Source organism: Agelaius tricolor, unplaced genomic scaffold (assembly GCF_023055355.1).
Source record: "Agelaius tricolor isolate 1412-34295 unplaced genomic scaffold, bAgeTri1.0.p SCAF_65, whole genome shotgun sequence".
Classification (NCBI taxonomy): Eukaryota; Metazoa; Chordata; class Aves; order Passeriformes; family Icteridae; genus Agelaius; species Agelaius tricolor.
Window position 1 is genome coordinate 1,195,274 of NW_027269325.1, and position 22,418 is coordinate 1,217,691.

General features: G+C 52.8%; 2 protein-coding genes across 2 annotated transcripts; both read right to left on the bottom strand.

Moving 5' to 3' along the window:
* Positions 1–5,098: 5,098 nt before the first annotated feature.
* LOC139605348 (serine/threonine-protein kinase PAK 3-like) lies at positions 5,099–11,953 on the bottom strand. Its single transcript, XM_071456691.1, has 13 exons — positions 11,875–11,953; positions 10,894–10,931; positions 10,328–10,454; positions 10,258–10,269; positions 9,229–9,363; positions 8,484–8,547; positions 7,804–7,852; positions 7,381–7,493; positions 7,004–7,121; positions 6,151–6,250; positions 5,673–5,869; positions 5,439–5,576; positions 5,099–5,200 (listed from the first exon to the last, which is right to left on the bottom strand). The coding sequence occupies exons 1-13, from the start codon at positions 11,951–11,953 to the stop codon at positions 5,099–5,101; spliced, it is 1,272 nt and encodes a 423-aa protein (XP_071312792.1).
* Positions 11,954–15,237: 3,284 nt separating this feature from the next.
* Positions 15,238–22,092, bottom strand: LOC139605349 (serine/threonine-protein kinase PAK 3-like). The gene is made up of 13 exons (XM_071456692.1): positions 22,014–22,092; positions 21,033–21,070; positions 20,467–20,593; positions 20,397–20,408; positions 19,368–19,502; positions 18,623–18,686; positions 17,943–17,991; positions 17,520–17,632; positions 17,143–17,260; positions 16,290–16,389; positions 15,812–16,008; positions 15,578–15,715; positions 15,238–15,339 (listed from the first exon to the last, which is right to left on the bottom strand). Exons 1-13 carry the CDS (start codon positions 22,090–22,092, stop codon positions 15,238–15,240), a joined length of 1,272 nt encoding a protein of 423 aa, XP_071312793.1.
* Positions 22,093–22,418: the final 326 nt, after the last annotated feature.

The following is a 22,418-nucleotide window of genomic DNA, read 5'->3' on the forward strand; positions in this document are numbered from 1 at the left end:
AAGAATTTATGGCCCTCTTATCAGAAGAAACGAACTTCTTCCTGCCTCGAAGGCGCTGTTAGGATTTGGAGGAAGAAGTTGACAATGACCAGACAGAATCCTGTGTTTGAATGGAATTTATGCATCATGTAGGAAGTGTATGAATATGCAACAGGCTGTTGCTTTTAAGGGTTAATCCTGTGTTAACGGGTGTCCTTTTTCGGGCTTTTGCTGCCCAGAAAAAGGTACCCGGACGTCCGTAACTCTTTGTATTTGTTGTCTCATATTGTCCTAATTCAAATTGTCCAAATTATTACTACTCTAATTGTATTACAATTTTTAACCATTTTATTACTATGAAATTTTAAAATTTTAAAAACAAGTGATTGGCATTTTTCAGAGTTTGTTGTGGTGTTTCCGTTTGGTTTGGGTTTTTTGCATGTGTGTGAGGCTTAAATGTGTCCTAAAGTTCTTGTGCATGCATGAGGCTGTAGAGTGGCCTCCACGGGGATCTCCTTGGCTCTGCACAAGCCCAGAGAGCAGCACGGGCACCTCAGGCCGAGCACAAAGGAGCACAGGATGATCTGCAGGGTGCTCTGTGACAACAGGCACTTGGAGCTGTTGTCCAGAGTGTAAGAACTACATCCCCTCTTCTTCAGATTCTCCTAAAAATGCCCACTGATGTTGTTTTGTATGATGCAGCTCTCTTAAGCCCCTATTACACTGTATCTGCACGAGCATTCACACAGGTGTTTGCTAAAACAATTCTGCTCCAGCTGAAAAGCACTGGGTACCCTGAGCAATAGCAGCAGATAAATGGACATAGAGAGACTTCAGGAGCAGAAGCAGCATTAAATCCATGACAATTGTGGAGATGTGAAAATACAGAAATCCACCAGTGGTAGCAAAGCCCACACATCTCCACTGGGTTCTGCAGAATGGCAGCAAATAATGCACAGGTGTGGAGACCATGAACTGGTTGGTGCTGCACTTATTTGTCGGTGAGCAGAGCTGTGGGAGGCAGGGATTAAGGGTGATTTTGGAACAGGAAGAAGAAAGGGACAGACAAATTCCAGGTGGAGGCAGAGTGGCTCTGCTCTGCTGACCCAAGGAGAGCAGGGAACAAGTTGGAAAGGAGTAGGAAAAAAGAGTTTTGTAAAAGGAAACCTTGCTATATAGGCATTAGTGTTCTTGCCACAGCCCACAGAGCTTAGAGCATGAATATTCATCCCATTTATATATGCCTGCAAGATGTAAGAAAAATTCCTTTCCATGTGGTTATTGACACAAACATACCCATGAACAAATAAAAAAACTGCACAACTACATGTATCATTAAGCTGGATACTCTGTAGATTCTCACATGAACACTTGCAGAATTATATATGATACTTCCAAACATATAGAGACTTTTGTTCTCTGTTTGCTTCTTTAAAACTCACAAAATGTAATGAAATTCTCTTTCAAAAGTGCAGAGCCTGCTGTGTGGCTAAGCAAGCCATTATTTGCTTGCTCACAATCATCTCTTCCTTGTGTGTTAGTCACTGATGCATTAATTGCTTATCCAAACTTGAAACGGTTCATGAGTCATTCTGAAGAGAAACTAAATTTGAAGGAGCCCATTTGAATGGAATTCATGTCCTCTGCCTCTTAAAGCTGAAGGTCTGTATTTATTACCTGTCAGAATGAAGTCTTGTTGCCTAATAAATGGGAAAATAGGAAATATGCTGACTAGAGCACCATGTTTCAAGGGATCATTGCATTTTAGTTTTATTTGACCAAATGAGTAGTCAAAGAGAGAAAGGGCTGGTCAATTACAAGAGAGAAAGCAGGTGAAAGAGATGTCTAGGTCTGCTGCAGCTGGAGTCAAAAATGAAGTGTGTGGGTTTTGAAGTGGGGAAGGGATTCCAGATCAGATGATTTTAACTAACTTGCATTACTAAATGCACGATCTTCAAACAAACACGTTGGTATTCCTTGTATTGAGGAAAGGAAGGGTATTGGGGAAGATGAAACAGGAAAGCCTTATAAATATGATTGTCTGGCAAAAGATTTTGAGAATATAGAAACTATAAGCAAGATTGAAATGAAAGCAAGCTTTGAGATACCTTAGTTAGTGAACAACTGGAAAACAATGGTGTGGCCCAACTGAAGGTAATCCCCTTTTGAGGAAACAATTCCCTCTGCTTGCAGGCAGGTCCAAGGTTCAGAGCAGACCCTACTAGCTCAGCAGAAGGGGTCCAAAGAGGAGTTTTTAGGGTTGAAAATGTAACACAGTATGGTAATGTAATGATTCTTACAGGCTGGATGTAAATGCTATAGGATTTGTATCTTGGACTAGATTGGTTAGTGAGAATTAGAATATTCAACACAGAAGAAGATTTATTGTATTGTAGCGGGAACCTTGCTCTCTTACGCTCTTCCCCTCTTACTCTCTCCCCCTCTCAGCCTCTCTGCCCCTCCCTTCTCTCGGGCCTGCTCCGAGCTGTGCCTGGCAGCTCCAAGCAGGGCCCTGCACCCAGGCCCTTTGCAATGAGCCGCAGGTTCCACGGCCTGGCTGCAGAGATCTCTCGTCTCCGTCCGTCCCGACCCGCCAGTGCTCCTGCAGAAGGGCAGAAAGAAGGCATGGAGTTTCCAGGAGTATCCAGATAAATCCACTTTATTCTGGATCAATATGGAATTTTCATGAAGCAAAAGCATTAAGTGGAGGGCTCTTCACCCATTTTTTTTTTAATAAAATTCTGTGAAAGATACTATTTTGGAGTGTAAAAATTGTCATGTTGAAAACATGAATGTGCTGAGAGAATTTGAAGTCTGGGCCAATGACAATTCACTGTTGAAAATCCAAGTCTAAAACTTTTCAAATTAAGTGACCCAGGATGAAGTAGGAAACACAAGTCCTGGGCATGCAGATTTCTGAAGGGAGGAAAGAAAAGTATTGACAAGAATAAGCCTAAGTTTTAAACGCCTGAAAGAGTCAAAAATAACACGTTGTGGGATATTGTACCAGATGTTCCACAGAGTTAAAACCAACCACAACTCATTAGTATCTGGACTTCCTTGCCCACTATGCTTAGAAATGTTGCTTGAAGGCACTTTGTATCTAAAAATCCAGTTCCTGTAGATGACTGTAGATGTAGATCAAAATCCTACCAAAAACTCCGTGTCAAAACCAGCAAGAGTGAGACTTCTGTCCTTGGCAGTAGCTTCCAGGTGCTCCTGGAAATCGCCAGGCCTAGACACAAAGATGTGTATTCGGCGGAGGGAGAGAAGCCTTATGCTTAGCTCTAACTGCGACCTTTGCTAGCAGATCTTACTAGCAGGTAATAAATTCCATTAGTTCTGCTCTTAGCCAGAGCCAAGATGGGAATCAAAGTCTAGATCACAGGAGAAGATCACAGGAGCCTCAGCTTTTCCAGAGGAGGAAAACTACAAAGGCTAGTAAATTTGCGCTGGGTTGACAGGGGTTTTTTACAGATCCGTAGACAAGTGATGAAGCTTAAAAGATGACAGCAGAGGAAAATCAACAGATATGCTGAAACTGAGTGAAGAGGAAGGAGACTTCAAATTAACTGAAAAGCTGCAGCGAAAGCTTCTCTACTTTTTGCAGTTGCTTCAAGTTCAAAATGACAAACTCTAGCAGCACTTCCAACTTATTGTTCTTAATTCTAGAATAAAGACCATCAAAACTGTGTACTCCTGCTTAGAGTATGAAGTAAAGCACAGGAAGGCATTAGAGTAAGAAAAATTGTGTTTAGAAGGCTGAGGCAGCCTTAGGGCTAGGAGGAATGGGGAGGCGTGGAAATCAGGCCTGTGGGAACCAGTCAAGGAGCATCCAGTCCCTGAGCGGTCCCTCACAGTGGGTATCCCTGCAGATGGAGTCCAAATGGAGCCACAGCTCGGTGGGAAAAGTGCCGGGCTGGTGAGCCGTGCTTAGCAGGGGCTCCTGCATCAAATTGCTCCCTGACAGGTGCAGTATGCTGTGTGTGTGTGTGCCCAACAGCTGGCAAGAGCAGGCTGGCCCAGATGTGGGAAAAGGCCAAGGAGGCAGCAGAGTGGCAATGGGGCTGTGCAGGAGGCCCTGGTGTTGCACACAGACGTGGGGGATCAGGCTGGCCCAGATGGTCCCGGGGGCTCTGGGCTGAAAAGGGGGGAAAAGAGAAGCCGGGAGGAAGGGCCAGATGCCGCTATGAGAATGCCATTCCATCCCATAGGGGACATAGTGAGAGGAGGCTGGGAACAAAATGGTCATTCCTGCTGATCACCCTGACATCTTCACGACAAGAGGCCCAGAAAGGAGTGCACATCTGCCTCCTGGTGTTGTCCTGAATGGCAGCTCATTACCTGGCGTTCATTACCCGCAAGTCTGGCAGCTTCCCGCGGGCATTCCACGCTTCAGGCAAGCAAAGCTGCTTACCTCACTATGTTCTTTGGGCCTCTGAAGGGGACCGTCCACTTAGCTACAGCCTGGCAAGGAAGGGAGTCTTACAACACTCTGGATATTTTAGACTTTTATTCTCACTCGGGCTGAAACAAAGTATCCCCTCACTACTTCTCCATCTTCATCCTTCTGTCCTGCAGGTGGTCTGTTCAGGCTGACAGCTTGGAGCGCCTGCAGGCTCCAGTTCCGCTGCAGCCCAGCTTTTCCTCTCACAGCTTAATTCTTCTTATGACAATTCTTTCATTTCTACTTCAAAGATACCTCAGAGCTTCCTTAAATTAACAACACTCTATTCTAAGCTAAACAATCCTCTATTATCTAAGCTATCTACGTTCCATAGCCCTTCAATGTTGATCCCTATATATCCTAATTCTTTTGAACTTTCATCTCTTTGAGAAAGAAAAAAACAACAGAGCTTTAAATTGAACCTAGCACACACCTAACCAAACCAAACCTAACCTAACCAAACCTAACCTTACCTTACCTTACCTTACCTTACCTTACCTTACCTTACCTTACCTAACCAAACACCTAAACTGAGCAAATACAAAAAAAAAAAAAATCATATTTCCTATCTATGGCACAGCTCCTCTTAATACGCGGGGGATGGCTGGAGCTCTGCCCAAAGATGACACATCCCCTTTTCCCTCTCTCGGCTGGCGGGGCATAAGAGCCTCCTCAGGCGCAGGTGTCTCCTCTCCAGTCTTCCTGCACTTGCTTGGCTGAGGTGATCAGAGCAGCCAGGCTGGAGGCAGGATCGCCGGAGGTAACAAAGGGATGCTGCCCAGAGGAAAAAGAACAAAGAAAGGAACTCTTACTTTCCAGGATCCCATCCTCACGGGCTCAGGCAGGATTCCCTGGCTACCAGGAAGACACACAAAGAGCACCGAGGGCAGCATGTCCCCCTGCGCCTTCCTGTGCTGGCAGCTGCCTGTGCCACGTGGCCCACACTCCTCCTCATGCCTTCATGCAGGTGTCCTCAGCTGACAGGGCTTTTTGCCCCTTTGCTTTTTCTTACCTGCAGGAGTTCCTGGGCAGACCAGCGCCTGTCCTCGTCTGCCTGCAGGCAGCAGCGGAGGAAGTCACGCAGGAGAGCCGAGTGGTGCCTGGGGTTCTGCAGTTTTGGGGGCCCGTTCCTTTCTATCAGTTCAAAAACCTACAGCACATGGATGCAAGAGGACACTGCACCTGCTCCTTTGCTAGCCACATCAGCTCTCTCCACACAGAGCCCTCTTGCTAAGCTGCACCTTACCCTGAGACGGGCTTCCCGCTCGTAAGGAGCTTCCCCTTCCACCATTTCCAGCCCCATGATGCCCAGGGACCAGATGTCCACTTTGGGGCCGTAGGCTTCTCCTCTCACCACCTCCGGTGCCATCCAGCTGGGAGTGCCAACGCTGGAGCTGCGCTTGCTGCGCTCAGGGCTGAGCTGAGCACAGAGGCCAAAGTCACCTGAGGCCAAAAACAAAGCCTGTCAAAGCCAGCTCCCACTGGCAAAGGGGCCAAAACCATTGCCCACTCCAAGCCTGACCAGGCCATGCTGAATCGAGCTGAAAAAGCAGCTGAGCTCTCCTTCCACGTGCCTGGAGCCAGGCAAAGAAGGCATCGGCCACTTCCACAACACCCTCACCATTCACGCACTGGCCAAGCGGCGCTTCTGCCCAAGTGGCAGTCACCGAAATGCAAGCGCACGGCAGGTGCTGGAAATGCTGCAGCCCAGCAGGGATACCCACCCAACTTGACAGATCCATCCATGCCCACAAGGACGTTGTTGCTTTTGATGTCTCTGTGGATGACTTGGCGGGAATGAAGGAAATGCAGTCCTTGCAGGCACTGAGAGAGAAAAAGGAGGGAGGGAAAGTTAACGTACAGGATGGGATTTCATCCCACCAGAAAGGAAAGAGCTCAACGGGATTGACGGCTTTCTCAGGGAATTGTGAGCGAGGGCGCAGCATCATGGTGCTGTCACGAAGAAGAGCTTGCTGCTTCAACACTCTTGGAAGTTTTTTTCTCGATTCCAAGCGAAGGCATCCGGGCTCCCAAAAGTTCCGCCGGCCTTGGGTAGGAAGCGCGTCACCTTTGGCTGGGAGGCGGCACGGCAAAGATTTTTGGGGAAGCCTAGTGGCAGCAGAGGAGGAAGCAGCACCTTAGAGCTGTTCCAGAATCCATCGCCATGCGGGCTGCAACGCTATCCTTTGCAGCTGAGGACGGCTCTTTGGCCTTAGCTGGAAATTCTGCCGCCTGCATGCTGCCTTCCCGTGGCAAGGAATGTAGGACAGACAGACAGGCTCCAGGCTAACATTCCCAGGCAAAGCTAAGAAGAGGAAGCAAGTGAACCCAAGCGAGTGAGGCAGCACCAGCGCCAGAGGACACACAGGATGGAAGAGTGCAAGAACAGAGCCTGAGGAGTGCGGGCACAGCGGCAGGCAGTTCACTTCCCATGCTCGCTCTTCTCCTGTGTGTGGTGACAGCAGCAGCAGCAGCAGCAAAAGAAAGGTGAGAGCAAGAAATCCCGGCTGTCCTTAACCTCCAGCTGGCAAGCAGCATCCTGGGCAGGCTTGGGGAAGCACAAGCGGGATCCCTCACCTCCCGACAGACAGCGCCTATCTGTCCTTCCTCCGGGTACACTGCGCTGAGCACATCAAACAAGGTGCCGCCGTCCATGAACTCCATGGCCAGCCAGAGCTCCGCATCCACCAGGTAGCTGAAAGAAGAAAACCACGGCATGGAGAGACAGCAATGGGCACAGCCTCAGTCAGCCGAGGGCCCGAGCCAGGTTTTTGCAACTGCTCTCCAAGCTACGTGTGCCACACGAGATTCATGATCACCAGCTCCACCTCCTGCCACGCTCTGGAGACCAGCAGAGAAATCACCAGCAGCTCCCTTCTCTGCCAGTGACCAAAGGGCATCGTCTCTTCGGGCTTGCACTAGCTAAAGCTACATTGACAGGAGAATACGCCAACCTGTCTAAGTAGGTAACGATATTGGGACTCCTGTTGTCCCTCATGGCCAGGATTTCATTGGCAGCCAGCTCCTCGGACATCTCCTCCTCAAGCGACATGATCTTGATTGCCACCTGAAATGACATTGGCCACCGTTTACCTTGAGAAGACGCCCCCTGCTTGAGATGACAAGCAGCACGGAGCGAGTGCTGCTGCAATGAGGCAGCGGGCTGGGCCAAAGGGCCTTGTCACTAGACAGCAGAGCTTAGCACAAGCACCAAAGGCCATCCCAAATGCATTCTGCCCCCTGAGCCTAGAGTGTACTTCAGAGGAACAGCCTCTGCTGCAGACATGGAGCTGCCACCCAAACCTCCAGGCAGGGCTCACAGCAGCGGGGAAAGCGCTCCAGAGCTGCAAAATGGCATGGGGCTGTTGGCACTTTACCTGTTGTCCGCTGCTGGTGTCAAGGGCTTTATAAACAGCTCCAAAGCTCCTGGAAAGACAAAAGCAGCAGAAAGAGCCCTTTATCCCTTGGCACTGAAATCAAGCCTAGGCAGCAGATCTCCCCAGGCTGCCTGCACGCCTTCCTTAGAAAACGCCTGGCTGCGGCGTCTCTTCGGCCAACAGCACGTCGGCCCGTGAGCCCTCTGCCGTGCGGGGCAGCCTGTCCAAGGGAACACTAAGGTGCAGCATGAAGACCAAGGGCCGCTGGAAATCTCCAAGGCGCACGCCCAGCCACGTCATTTCCAAACCTAAGGGGAACAGTCCTCCTTGTGCGGGTGTGCATGCATGTGTGTGTCAAAAGAGTGAGAACAATGAGAGTCAGAAGACTGTCCTTGAGAATCTGACATTTCTTGAATGGCAAGGTGCTCTTTCAGGCCAGAAAGCTGCAGGGGCAGAGGGCTTCCCAGCTCCTGCTCCTCCTTGCTGCAAGCAAGACAATGCCAGCATCAAGTTTTCTTTGATGAGGCCTTCGGATTGCTCTGCCCCAGCAGTCCAGGCAGGCGACAGGAGGTAAAGCCAGAGCCTGACCGTGATTGGAGCTTGCCTGACTTCACGCTTGATCTTGCACCAGCCAAAGACCTGGCCCACACTTTTGTAAAAGGAGCCGAGGCCACGCTTACCCTCGTCCCAGTTCTTCAAATGCCGTGTATTTGCTCATTGGCTGGCCCGGACTCACAATGCTCCCTGAAAGACAAAAGCAGCGCAGGGCGCTCACTCGCACACAGAGACGCCGCTCCCCACACCCTCCCAAAGGCAGCCCCGCTGCCGGCAGCTCTGGGCCCTTTGCGGTCCCCTGGCTTCCAGCTGCTGAGACCAGCAAGTGGGAGGGCCATCTTCTCCACCTTTCATCAGGTGGCCTTTCCAAGAAGGCCTTGGTTTCTTTCAAGCGCAGCATCCCATGCCATAAGCCAAAATGATGAGACCTTAAGAAGAGGGCCCTAAGAGGTCACCAAGGGCCTTTGCAGCCTCTGCAGTCACAGCCACCATCACTGGCAGGTCCACTGCCAGGGCCACAAGGTGTCTGAGCCAGAGGAGGTGTAAGAACGGGAGCCCGAAAACAGCTGGGGCCAGAGAGCTCCCTGGGGCCTAGTCACTTGCTAGGTGCCAGCCTTCTGCTCAAGCAGAAACAATCTCTGCTTTTGTCTTTGGCACACAAGGCAGCCCAGGCAGAGCCAAGCCAGGCCCAGCCGCCCTCACAGGCAGCAGGAAGTCCCTGAGCGCTGCCGCGCTGCCTCAAAGCACAACAACGGCTTCTGCCGAGAGGCCTAAGCGCCTCTGAGAGCGAGGGGCAACTTCTGGCACAGCCTACACCCAGACACGCACACAACACACTGCTCTGGCAGACAAGAAATGCAGCCGACTTACTCAGTGTCTTCCGGCCCTGCTCCTGCCTCATCTCGGGCTGCTGGGCTGCGCTGCTGCAGGAAGTGCCAGCAGCGGGGGGCGAGCTGGCTGCTGCAGGCCACGCTGGTCCAGCGGCACCAGGTTGAATTGCAGAGCCTGTGTTGAGCTGGGACCAGAAAGGATTGCCCGTCAGAAGGGTGTCTGGCACACATGCTCCGCCGAGTGCAGGGCCAAAGCAAGGCCTTGGGAAGGTGCTGTCAGCCACCGCCAGGCCTCTCCAGCTGGGGCCTTTCCCATGTCCCCTTCTCAAAGGCAACTTTGACAAAAGCCCAAAGGCTACTTGGATCCAGCCCCTCAGGGCCACCTCCATGCTCCATGTTTTCAGCTTTTCTGCAAGACACTGGCAACAAGGGATCCATGGGGCTGCCAAGATCCAGAAAGGCATCAGAGCAGTTCCCCAGAGCCTTGTTGCTTTCCTCCTCCTGTCTTTCCCTGGGCAATGAAATCAGCCCGCAACTGGCATGCAGTGCTCTGCTCAGAAGCCCGCAGCATGGCCCTTCTCTGATCCTTCTCACGCATTGCCCCTCTCCATGGAAGCCTTTAGGGAGCGGCCCTTTGGAGACGCCTTCCTGCCCTGCCCAGACCCACGCGCCCTTCACAATGTAGGGCTGCCAAGGATTCTCCTCTGCAAAGGCTGCTCTGAGCGGCTGGAAGTGAAGCACAGCCTGAAGCTAATTAGTCCATGGAGAGGGCAGGTCCCTTCCAGGGGCCAGTGTCTGCCAGGTCCCCTGCAAGGCCGGCAACTGCGTCTTTGGGCCGCTCCGTCCGCTGACCACAGGCAGCCTGCACTGACAATGGGCACACGGGGCTGACTGCTACACTGAGAATCATTGAATGCTGCCTCCTGTCTGATGCCAGGAGACATTCTCGGGCCCTCTCGGCATCCCAGCTTAAATGCCAAACTTCAGACCCCATTGGCCAGGGCTCCCTGGCTTGCCTGAAGCAGCACTAGGTCCCGGCAGGCACACAGCCGCCAGCATCTTCAGCCACGAGCAACAAGGGCTGCTCCAAAACTGGAAGCCTGGCCCTGCACCAAAGGCAGTGCCAAGCTCACTGCCACTTACCGGCTCTGCAAGCTCAGGCTGTGCAGGGAGAGCAGCTGGAGGCTTGATGCTCTTTTGCTCCTCTTCAGCCTCTTCCTCAATGCCAGAGGCAGCCAGAGGAGCTGCTGACCCTGCTGTTGAGGCCTGCAGACAGACAGAAGTGAGAGAGATGGGCAAAAGGCAATCCCTCAGGAGCTGCTTTCTGTTGAGCTGGGAAAGGACCCAGAAGAAGGGGAAATGGTAGACTTTGATACAAGTGGGACTCTGAGTCATGAAAAGCCCAGGAAGTTGGCTGGATGAGGTGCTACTCCCATCTTGCTGTGCATTTGAGCTTCCCTGCTGCCTAGAAGCAGCAAGATGCCTTGCAGCTGTCCCATTTGCCTTTCATCTCTTGAAAGGCTCTTCCCTGCAAAATCAGCAAACAGCCAGTGCTCCCTTTGCTACTGCTGATGCCACGGGGCACTTGGCCTTTCTTTCAGCCTCCCACGCTGGCACTCCACACTGGACTGCAAGAGGCCAAGCTGGCAGAATTGCCGCCCCATTGTCACACGCCAGCAACGTCCCAGCTTCCTTTGCCACTCACCAAAGGCCAGGCTTGCCTCCATCCGCGTGTCAGGTGACCTGCAGCGAGCAAGGGAAAAGGAACCAGAGGCCCTTAGAAAAGTGCCTGTGCTGGCCACTCCCGCAGCACAAGGCAGTCCCAACACAGAGCATTTCCCTTTCCCAACAGGCCTCCAGGAGCAACAGCTCTTTCCCACAGCAGCCAAGAGAACAACAAGGACGCTAGAGTAGGCTCTGTCTACATTTGGGCCTCTTTTGCCAAGAGAGAAATAGAAAGACGCTGCTGGAAATGCCCCTTGCTCTTCAACACTCTGAGCTTCCCTTGTGCCCAACAGCTCAAGCAGCATTTTCCTCTTCTCTTTCCTGCATTTTAGATGGAGATTCTTTTAAATGGCATGCCCTAATTCCCATGCCTTGGCTGAAGATGGTAGCCCAGCAGAGCTTCCCCAAAGGGCCCCTTCCCTGTGGCAGCTCCCTGCTGAAGCAGCCCAGGAACAGCTGCTGGGCTCAGCAGCAAACCCTCCCTGCACTGGACTTTGTGCTGCATCGCCAAGGCAATCGCAGTCTTGGCACACCATCAAGGGGTCAAGTCACGCAGCCAAGGCCTCTAAGGGGCAATGTTGTAGCGAAAGGCGCTTTCCTTCGCTCCTGGAGAGAGCCACTGAGTTGCTAGCAGTACTTCTGAGCATCTCCCCTCCGAGTCTGCAATTAGCAGCTTTGTCTTGCTTGAAGCAGCAAGCGCAGGAAATGACAGACTCCAGTGCCGCGCACTCTCTCGGGGAGGGAAGGCAACCGCTGCAGGTTGCAGGGCAAATACTCTGCACCCGCCCCCCAGTACACAGATGCCCCCTTTTTAGCTGATGCTGCTGGCAGGACATTGACCAAAGCGGTGGCATCTTCATGGCCATTTTGTTCCCAAATAAACTCGGTCACTGCTGTGGCATGAAGAGCAGAGTCAAGCAAAAGCCGGGTGATGCCAGCCCCAGGAGAAACCTTTACTTACGAGTCAGCTGGGTCAGGTAGTAGCCAGAATAGACAACAGAAAAGACCGTGCAAACCGCGGCACAGACCTGCCCGATCATTTTGGCAGCGCTGTGCGGGTTTGCACACTGAATGCCAGCCAAGGCAAAGCCCAGACTCCTCTCGGGGTGCAGGCCGTCTGCTGAGAACTCCTTGAGCACAAGGATCCTCCTGCAGGGAGCCAGCGGAAGAGCCGCTCTGGACAAGCAGGCCTTGCGTGCACCGGGGCAACGCTGTGCTGACAGCACTGTGACGTGGCACCGCTCCCCTGACCTCACAATAGCAGCTGTTCTATGGCTTCCTTGTGCCCAGCAAGGCAACCTTCTGTACAGCTGATGCGAAAGAAAAGCCTGGGAAGTTCTCCTCACTCATAAAGCAGCAGAAAATGTCCTCCCAGTCCATAAGGCAGTGCTCAAGGCATCCCAGGGGAACTCAGAAAATGGGCCAACCCAAGCGGCATCCAAGGAATCCAAGCAAACGCGCCTTTTGGTCCCAAAAGCTTTGACTGAAAGCAAAAGTCTGCTTCTTCTAGGTGGCATGCTAGCTGGTTCTGAAAAGTCTCACTTCTTCAATGCCATTTAGGGGGGAAAAGAAGCAAAGATAATAAATTTCCAGGAGTATTTTAGGCTGCAGTCACTTCTCAAGCACGTGGGTGCGTGCTGGCCTATGGAGGGGCTTGACAGCTGGCCTGCAAGCAAAGCTGAGTTCATAGAAGACACCCCAATTGATGGGTTTTCAGTGTATCCATAGCAAGGAAGAAGACAAGGCCGTCAGCATGGAAACCGATTAGAAAAGAGAGATGAAATTTTCGTAAGCTAGACTAGTGCCTAAGTAGATGTGTATACTTGCCTTATAAATGTCTGTAAAACTTTTGCCAATTCTATTGACGTTAATTGCTTTGCACCAATGGATATAAGAAGTTATGGTGGTGTAGTCAGTGACTTAAGATCACGCTTGGTTAAGAGTGTATAAGCTGGAGAACAGGCAGAATAAAGAAAACTTTTTTCTTCTTGGACCCTGATCACGTGTGTATGCCACGTCCGGCCTAATGGTGACAGTTGCCCATCTCTGGGTCAAGAGACAAGTATTGTCTGACAGGTAGCTTGTCAACAAACTGAGAAAGAATTGAGTACCTGGGCATGCAGATTTCTGAAGGGAGGAAAGAAAAGTGTTGACAAGAATAAGCCTGACTTTTAAACGCCTGAAAGAGTCAAAAATAACACGTTGTGGGATATTGTACCAGATGTTCCACAGAGTTAAAACCAACCACAACTCATTAGTATCTGGACTTCCTTGCCCACTATGCTTAGAAATGTTGCTTGAAGGCACTTTGTATCTAAAAATCCAGTTCCTGTAGATGACTGTAGATGTAGATCAAAATCCTACCAAAAACTCCATGTCAAAACCAGCAAGAGTGAGACTTCTGTCCTTGGCAGTAGCTTCCAGGTGCTCCTGGAAATCGCCAGGCCTAGACACAAAGATGTGTATTCGGCGGAGGGAGAGAAGCCTTATGCTTAGCTCTAACTGCGACCTTTGCTAGCAGATCTTACTAGCAGCTAATAAATTCCATTTGCTCTGCTCTTAGCCAGAGCCAAGATGGGAATCAAAGTCTAGATCACAGGAGAAGATCACAGGAGCTTCAGCTTTTCCAGAGGAGGGAAAATACAAAGGCTAGTAAATTTGCGCTGGGTTGACAGGGGTTTTTTACAGATCCATAGACAAGTGATGAAGCTTAAAAGATGACAGCAGAGGAAAATCAACAGATATGCTGAAACTGAGTGAAGAGGAAGGAGACTTCAAATTAACTGAAAAGCTGCAGCGAAAGCTTCTCTACTTTTTGCAGTTGCTTCAAGTTCAAAATGACAAACTCTAGCAGCACTTCCAACTTATTGTTCTTAATTCTAGAATAAAGACCATCAAAACTGTGTACTCCTGCTTAGAGTATGAAGTAAAGCACAGGAAGGCATTAGAGTAAGAAAAATTGTGTTTAGAAGGCTGAGGCAGCCTTAGGGCTAGGAGGAATGGGGAGGCGTGGAAATCAGGCCTGTGGGCACCAGGCAGGGAGCATCCAGTCCCTGAGCGGTCCCTCACAGTGGGTATCCCTGCAGATGGAGTCCAAATGGAGCCACAGTTCGGTGGGAAAAGTGCCGGGCTGGTGAGCCGTGCTTAGCGGGGGCTCCTGCATCAAATTGCTCCCTGACAGGTGCAGTATGCTGTGTGTGTGTGTGCCCAACAGCTGGCAAGAGCAGGCTGGCCCAGATGTGGGAAAAGGCCAAGGAGGCAGCAGAGTGGCAATGGGGCTGTGCAGGAGGCCCTGGTGTTGCACACAGACGTGGGGGATCAGGCTGGCCCAGATGGTCCCGGGGGCTCTGGGCTGAAAAGGGGGGAAAAGAGAAGCCGGGAGGAAGGGCCAGATGCCGCTATGAGAATGCCATTCCATCCCATAGGGGACATAGTGAGAGGAGGCTGGGAACAAAATGGTCATTCCTGCTGATCACCCTGACATCTTCACGACAAGAGGCCCAGAAAGGAGTGCACATCTGCCTCCTGGTGTTGTCCTGAATGGCAGCTCATTACCTGGCGTTCATTACCCGCAAGTCTGGCAGCTTCCCGCGGGCATTCCACGCTTCAGGCAAGCAAAGCTGCTTACCTCACTATGTTCTTTGGGCCTCTGAAGGGGACCGTCCACTTAGCTACAGCCTGGCAAGGAAGGGAGTCTTACAACACTCTGGATATTTTAGACTTTTATTCTCACTCGGGCTGAAACAAAGTATCCCCTCACTACTTCTCCATCTTCATCCTTCTGTCCTGCAGGTGGTCTGTTCAGGCTGACAGCTTGGAGCGCCTGCAGGCTCCAGTTCCGCTGCAGCCCAGCTTTTCCTCTCACGGCTTAATTCTTCTTATGACAATTCTTTCATTTCTACTTCAAAGATACCTCAGAGCTTCCTTAAATTAACAACACTCTATTCTAAGCTAAACAATCCTCTATTATCTAAGCTATCTACGTTGCATAGCCCTTAAATGTTGATCCCAATATATCCTAATTCTTTTGAACTTTCATCTCTTTGAGAAAGAAAAAACAACAGAGCTTTAAATTGAACCTAGCACACACCTAACCAAACCTAACCTAACCAAACCTAACCTAACCAAACCTAACCTAACCTAACCTTACCTTACCTTACCTTACCTTACCTAACCAAACACCTAAACTGAGCAAATACAAAAAAAATCATATTTCCTATCTATGGCACAGCTCCTCTTAATACGCGGGGGATGGCTGGAGCTCTGCCCAAAGATGACACATCCCCTTTTCCCTCCTCTCGGCTGGCGGGGCATAAGAGCCTCCTCAGGCGCAGGTGTCTCCTCTCCAGTCTTCCTGCACTTGCTTGGCTGAGGTGATCAGAGCTGCCAGGCTGGAGGCAGGATCGCCGGAGGTAACAAAGGGATGCTGCCCAGAGGAAAAAGAACAAAGAAAGGAACTCTTACTTTCCAGGATCCCATCCTCACGGGCTCAGGCAGGATTCCCTGGCTACCAGGAAGACACACAAAGAGCACCGAGGGCAGCATGTCCCCCTGCGCCTTCCTGTGCTGGCAGCTGCCTGTGCCACGTGGCCCACACTCCTCCTCATGCCTTCATGCAGGTGTCCTCAGCTGACAGGGCTTTTTGCCCCTTTGCTTTTTCTTACCTGCAGGAGTTCCTGGGCAGACCAGCGCCTGTCCTTGTCTGCCTGCAGGCAGCAGCGGAGGAAGTCGCGCAGGAGAGCCGAGTGGTGCCTGGGGTTCTGCAGTTTTGGGGGCCCGTTCCTTTCTATCAGTTCAAAAACCTACAGCACATGGATGCAAGAGGACACTGCACCTGCTCCTTTGCTAGCCACATCAGCTCTCTCCACACAGAGCCCTCTTGCTAAGCTGCACCTTACCCTGAGACGGGCTTCCCGCTCGTAAGGAGCTTCCCCTTCCACCATTTCCAGCCCCATGATGCCCAGGGACCAGATGTCCACTTTGGGGCCGTAGGCTTCTCCTCTCACCACCTCCGGTGCCATCCAGCTGGGAGTGCCGACGCTGGAGCTGCGCTTGCTGTGCTCAGGGCTGAGCTGAGCACAGAGGCCAAAGTCACCTGAGGCCAAAAACAAAGCCTGTCAAAGCCAGCTCCCACTGGCAAAGCGGCCAAAACCATTGCCCACTCCAAGCCTGACCAGGCCATGCTGAATCGAGCTGAAAAAGCAGCTGAGCTCTCCTTCCACGTGCCTGGAGCCAGGCAAAGAAGGCATCGGCCACTTCCACAACACCCTCACCATTCACGCACTGGCCAAGCGGCGCTTCTGCCCAAGTGGCAGTCACCGAAATGCAAGCGCACGGCAGGTGCTGGAAATGCTGCAGCCCAGCAGGGATACCCACCCAACTTGACAGATCCATCCATGCCCACAAGGACGTTGTTGCTTTTGATGTCTCTGTGGATGACTTGGCGGGAATGAAGGAAATGCAGTCCTTGCAGGCACTGAGAGAGAAAAAGGAAGGAGGGAAAGTTAACGTACAGGATCGGATTTCATCCCACCAGAAAGGAAAGAGCTCAATGGGATTGACGGCTTTCTCAGGGAATTGTGAGCGAGGGCACAGCATCATGGTGCTGTCACGAAGAAGAGCTTGCTGCTTCAACACTCTTGGAAGTTTTTTTCTCGATTCCAAGCGAAGGCATCCGGGCTCCCAAAAGTTCCGCCGGCCTTGGGTAGGAAGCGCGTCACCTTTGGCTGGGAGGCGGCACGGCAAAGATTTTTGGGGAAGCCTAGTGGCAGCAGAGGAGGAAGCAGCACCTTAGAGCTGTTCCAGAATCCATCGCCATGCGGGCTGCAACGCTATCCTTTGCAGCTGAGGACGGCTCTTTGGCCTTAGCTGGAAATTCTGCCGCCTGCATGCTGCCTTCCCGTGGCAAGGAATGTAGGACAGACAGACAGGCTCCAGGCTAACATTCCCAGGCAAAGCTGAGAAGAGGAAGCAAGTGAACCCAAGCGAGTGAGGCAGCACCAGCGCCAGAGGACACACAGGATGGAAGAGTGCAAGAACAGAGCCTGAGGAGTGCGGGCACAGCGGCAGGCAGTTCACTTCCCATGCTCGCTCTTCTCCTGTGTGTGGTGACAGCAGCAGCAGCAGCAGCAAAAGAAAGGTGAGAGCAAGAAATCCCGGCTGTCCTTAACCTCCAGCTGGCAAGCAGCATCCTGGACAGGCTTGGGGAAGCACAAGCGGGATCCCTCACCTCCCGACAGACAGCGCCTATCTGTCCTTCCTCCGGGTACACTGCGCTGAGCACATCAAACAAGGTGCCGCCGTCCATGAACTCCATGGCCAGCCAGAGCTCCGCATCCACCAGGTAGCTGAAAGAAGAAAACCACGGCATGGAGAGACAGCAATGGGCACAGCCTCAGTCAGCCGAGGGCCCGAGCCAGGTTTTTGCAACTGCTCTCCAAACTACGTGTGCCACACAAGATTCATGATCACCAGCTCCACCTCCTGCCACGCTCTGGAGACCAGCAGAGAAATCACCAGCAGCTCCCTTCTCTGCCAGTGACCAAAGGGCATCGTCTCTTCGGGCTTGCACTAGCTAAAGCTACATTGACAGGAGAATACGCCAACCTGTCTAAGTAGGTAACGATATTGGGACTCCTGTTGTCCCTCATGGCCAGGATTTCATTGGCAGCCAGCTCCTCGGACATCTCCTCCTCAAGCGACATGATCTTGATTGCCACCTGAAATGACATTGGCCACCGTTTACCTTGAGAAGACGCCCCCTGCTCGAGATCACAAGCAGCACGGAGCGAGTGCTGCTGCAATGAGGCAGCGGGCTGGGCCAAAGGGCCTTGTCACTAGACAGCAGAGCTTAGCACAAGCACCAAAGGCCATCCCAAATGCATTCTGCCCCCTGAGCCTAGAGTGTACTTCAGAGGAACAGCCTCTGCTGCAGACATGGAGCTGCCACCCAAACCTCCAGGCAGGGCTCACAGCAGCGGGGAAAGCGCTCCAGAGCTGCAAAATGGCATGGGGCTGTTGGCACTTTACCTGTTGTCCGCTGCTGGTGTCAAGGGCTTTATAAACAGCTCCAAAGCCCCTGGAAAGACAAAAGCAGCAGAAAGAGCCCTTTATCCCTTGGCACTGAAATCAAGCCTAGGCAGCAGATCTCCCCAGGCTGCCTGCACGCCTTCCTTAGAAAACGCCTGGCTGCGGCGTCTCTTCGGCCAACAGCACGTCGGCCCGTGAGCCCTCTGCCGTGCGGGGCAGCCTGTCCAAGGGAACACTAAGGTGCAGCATGAAGACCAAGGGCCGCTGGAAATCTCCAAGGCGCACGCCCAGCCACGTCATTTCCAAACCTAAGGGGAACAGTCCTCCTTGTGCGGGTGTGCATGCATGTGTGTGTCAAAAGAGTGAGAACAATGAGAGTCAGAAGACTGTCCTTGAGAATCTGACATTTCTTGAATGGCAAGGTGCTCTTTCAGGCCAGAAAGCTGCAGGGGCAGAGGGCTTCCCAGTTCCTGCTCCTCCTTGCTGCAAGCAAGACAATGCCAGCATCAAGTTTTCTTTGATGAGGCCTTCGGATTGCTCTGCCCCAGCAGTCCAGGCAGGCGACAGGAGGTAAAGCCAGAGCCTGACCGTGATTGGAGCTTGCCTGACTTCACGCTTGATCTTGCACCAGCCAAAGACCTGGCCCACACTTTTGTAAAAGGAGCCGAGGCCACGCTTACCCTCGTCCCAGTTCTTCAAATGCCGTGTATTTGCTCATTGGCTGGCCCGGACTCACAATGCTCCCTGAAAGACAAAAGCAGCGCAGGGCGCTCACTCGCACACAGAGACGCCGCTCCCCACACCCTCCCAAAGGCAGCCCCGCTGCCGGCAGCTCTGGGCCCTTTGCGGTCCCCTGGCTTCCAGCTGCTGAGACCAGCAAGTGGGAGGGCCATCTTCTCCACCTTTCATCAGGTGGCCTTTCCAAGAAGGCCTTGGTTTCTTTCAAGCGCAGCATCCCATGCCATAAGCCAAAATGATGAGACCTTAAGAAGAGGGCCCTAAGAGGTCACCAAGGGCCTTTGCAGCCTCTGCAGTCACAGCCACCATCACTGGCAGGTCCACTGCCAGGGCCACAAGGTGTCTGAGCCAGAGGAGGTGTAAGAACGGGAGCCCGAAAACAGCTGGGGCCAGAGAGCTCCCTGGGGCCTAGTCACTTGCTAGGTGCCAGCCTTCTGCTCAAGCAGAAACAATCTCTGCTTTTGTCTTTGGCACACAAGGCAGCCCAGGCAGAGCCAAGCCAGGCCCAGCCGCCCTCACAGGCAGCAGGAAGTCCCTGAGCGCTGCCGCGCTGCCTCAAAGCACAACAACGGCTTCTGCCGAGAGGCCTAAGCGCCTCTGAGAGCGAGGGGCAACTTCTGGCACAGCCTACACCCAGACACGCACACAACACACTGCTCTGGCAGACAAGAAATGCAGCCGACTTACTCAGTGTCTTCCGGCCCTGCTCCTGCCTCATCTCGGGCTGCTGGGCTGCGCTGCTGCAGGAAGTGCCAGCAGCGGGGGGCGAGCTGGCTGCTGCAGGCCACGCTGGTCCAGCGGCACCAGGTTGAATTGCAGAGCCTGTGTTGAGCTGGGACCAGAAAGGATTGCCCGTCAGAAGGGTGTCTGGCACACATGCTCCGCCGAGTGCAGGGCCAAAGCAAGGCCTTGGGAAGGTGCTGTCAGCCACCGCCAGGCCTCTCCAGCTGGGGCCTTTCCCATGTCCCCTTCTCAAAGGCAACTTTGACAAAAGCCCAAAGGCTACTTGGATCCAGCCCCTCAGGGCCACCTCCATGCTCCATGTTTTCAGCTTTTCTGCAAGACACTGGCAACAAGGGATCCATGGGGCTGCCAAGATCCAGAAAGGCATCAGAGCAGTTCCCCAGAGCCTTGTTGCTTTCCTCCTCCTGTCTTTCCCTGGGCAATGAAATCAGCCCGCAGCTGGCATGCAGTGCTCTGCTCAGAAGCCCGCAGCATGGCCCTTCTCTGATCCTTCTCACGCATTGCCCCTCTCCATGGAAGCCTTTAGGGAGCGGCCCTTCGGAGACGCCTTCCTGCCCTGCCCAGACCCACGCGCCCTTCACAATGTAGGGCTGCCAAGGATTCTCCTCTGCAAAGGCTGCTCTGAGCGGCTGGAAGTGAAGCACAGCCTGAAGCTAATTAGTCCATGGAGAGGGCAGGTCCCTTCCAGGGGCCAGTGTCTGCCAGGTCCCCTGCAAGGCCGGCAACTGCGTCTTTGGGCCGCTCCGTCCGCTGACCACAGGCAGCCTGCACTGACAATGGGCACACGGGGCTGACTGCTACACTGAGAATCATTGAATGCTGCCTCCTGTCTGATGCCAGGAGACATTCTCGGGCCCTCTCGGCATCCCAGCTTAAATGCCAAACTTCAGACCCCATTGGCCAGGGCTCCCTGGCTTGCCTGAAGCAGCACTAGGTCCCGGCAGGCACACAGCCGCCAGCATCTTCAGCCACGAGCAACAAGGGCTGCTCCAAAACTGGAAGCCTGGCCCTGCACCAAAGGCAGTGCCAAGCTCACTGCCACTTACCGGCTCTGCAAGCTCAGGCTGTGCAGGGAGAGCAGCTGGAGGCTTGATGCTCTTTTGCTCCTCTTCAGCCTCTTCCTCAATGCCAGAGGCAGCCAGAGGAGCTGCTGACCCTGCTGTTGAGGCCTGCAGACAGACAGAAGTGAGAGAGATGGGCAAAAGGCAATCCCTCAGGAGCTGCTTTCTGTTGAGCTGGGAAAGGACCCAGAAGAAGGGGAAATGGTAGACTTTGATACAAGTGGGACTCTGAGTCATGAAAAGCCCAGGAAGTTGGCTGGATGAGGTGCTACTCCCATCTTGCTGTGCATTTGAGCTTCCCTGCTGCCTAGAAGCAGCAAGATGCCTTGCAGCTGTCCCATTTGCCTTTCATCTCTTGAAAGGCTCTTCCCTGCAAAATCAGCAAACAGCCAGTGCTCCCTTTGCTACTGCTGATGCCACGGGGCACTTGGCCTTTCTTTCAGCCTCCCACGCTGGCACTCCACACTGGACTGCAAGAGGCCAAGCTGGCAGAATTGCCGCCCCATTGTCACACGCCAGCAACGTCCCAGCTTCCTTTGCCACTCACCAAAGGCCAGGCTTGCCTCCATCCGCGTGTCAGGTGACCTGCAGCGAGCAAGGGAAAAGGAACCAGAGGCCCTTAGAAAAGTGCCTGTGCTGGCCACTCCCGCAGCACAAGGCAGTCCCAACACAGAGCATTTCCCTTTCCCAACAGGCCTCCAGGAGCAACAGCTCTTTCCCACAGCAGCCAAGAGAACAACAAGGACGCTAGAGTAGGCTCTGTCTACATTTGGGCCTCTTTTGCCAAGAGAGAAATAGAAAGACGCTGCTGGAAATGCCCCTTGCTCTTCAACACTCTGAGCTTCCCTTGTGCCCAACAGCTCAAGCAGCATTTTCCTCTTCTCTTTCCTGCATTTTAGATGTAGATTCTTTTAAAAGGCATGCCCTAAATCCCATGCCTTGGCTGAAGATGATAGCCCAGCAAAGCTTCCCCAAAGGGCCCCTTCCCTGTGGCAGCTCCCTGCTGAAGCAGCCCAGGAACAGCTGCTGGGCTCAGCAGCAAACCCTCCCTGCACTGGACTTTGTGCTGCAGAGCCAAGGCAATCGCAGTCTTGGCACACTATCAAAGGGTCAAGTCACACAGCCAAGGCCTCTAAGGGGCAGAATTGGGAGCGAAAGGTGCTTTCCTTCGCTCCTGGAGAGAGCCACTGAGTTGCTAGTAGTACTTCTGAGCATCTCCCCTCCGAGTCTGCAATTAGCAGCTTGTCTTGCTTGAAGCAGCAAGCGCAGGAAATGACAGACTCCAGTGCCGCGCACTCTCTCGGGGAGGGAAGGCAACCGCTGCAGGTTGCAGGGCAAATACTCTGCACCCGCCCCCCAGTACACAGATGCCCCCTTTTTAGCTGATGCTGCTGGCAGGACATTGACCAAAGCGGTGGCATCTTCATGGCCATTTTGTTCCCAAATAAACTCGGTCACTGCTGTGGCATGAAGAGCAGAGTCAAGCAAAAGCCAGGTGATGCCAGCCCCAGGAGAAACCTTTACTTACGAGTCAGCTGGGTCAGGTAGTAGCCAGAATAGACAACAGAAAAGACCGTGCAAACCGCGGCACAGACCTGCCCGATCATTTTGGCAGCGCTGTGCGGGTTTGCACACTGGATGCCAGCCAAGGCAAAGCCCAGACTCCTCTCGGGGTGCAGGCCGTCTGCTGAGAACTCCTTGAGCACAAGGATCCTCCTGCAGGGAGCCAGCGGAAGAGCCGCTCTGGACAAGCAGGCCTTGCGTGCACCGGGGCAACGCTGTGCTGACAGCACTGTGACATGGCACCGCTCCCCTGACCTCACAATAGCAGCTGTTCTATGGCTTCCTTGTGCCCAGCAAGGCAACCTTCTGTACAGCTGATGCGAAAGAAAAGCCTGGGAAGTTCTCCTCACTCATAAAGCAGCAGAAAATG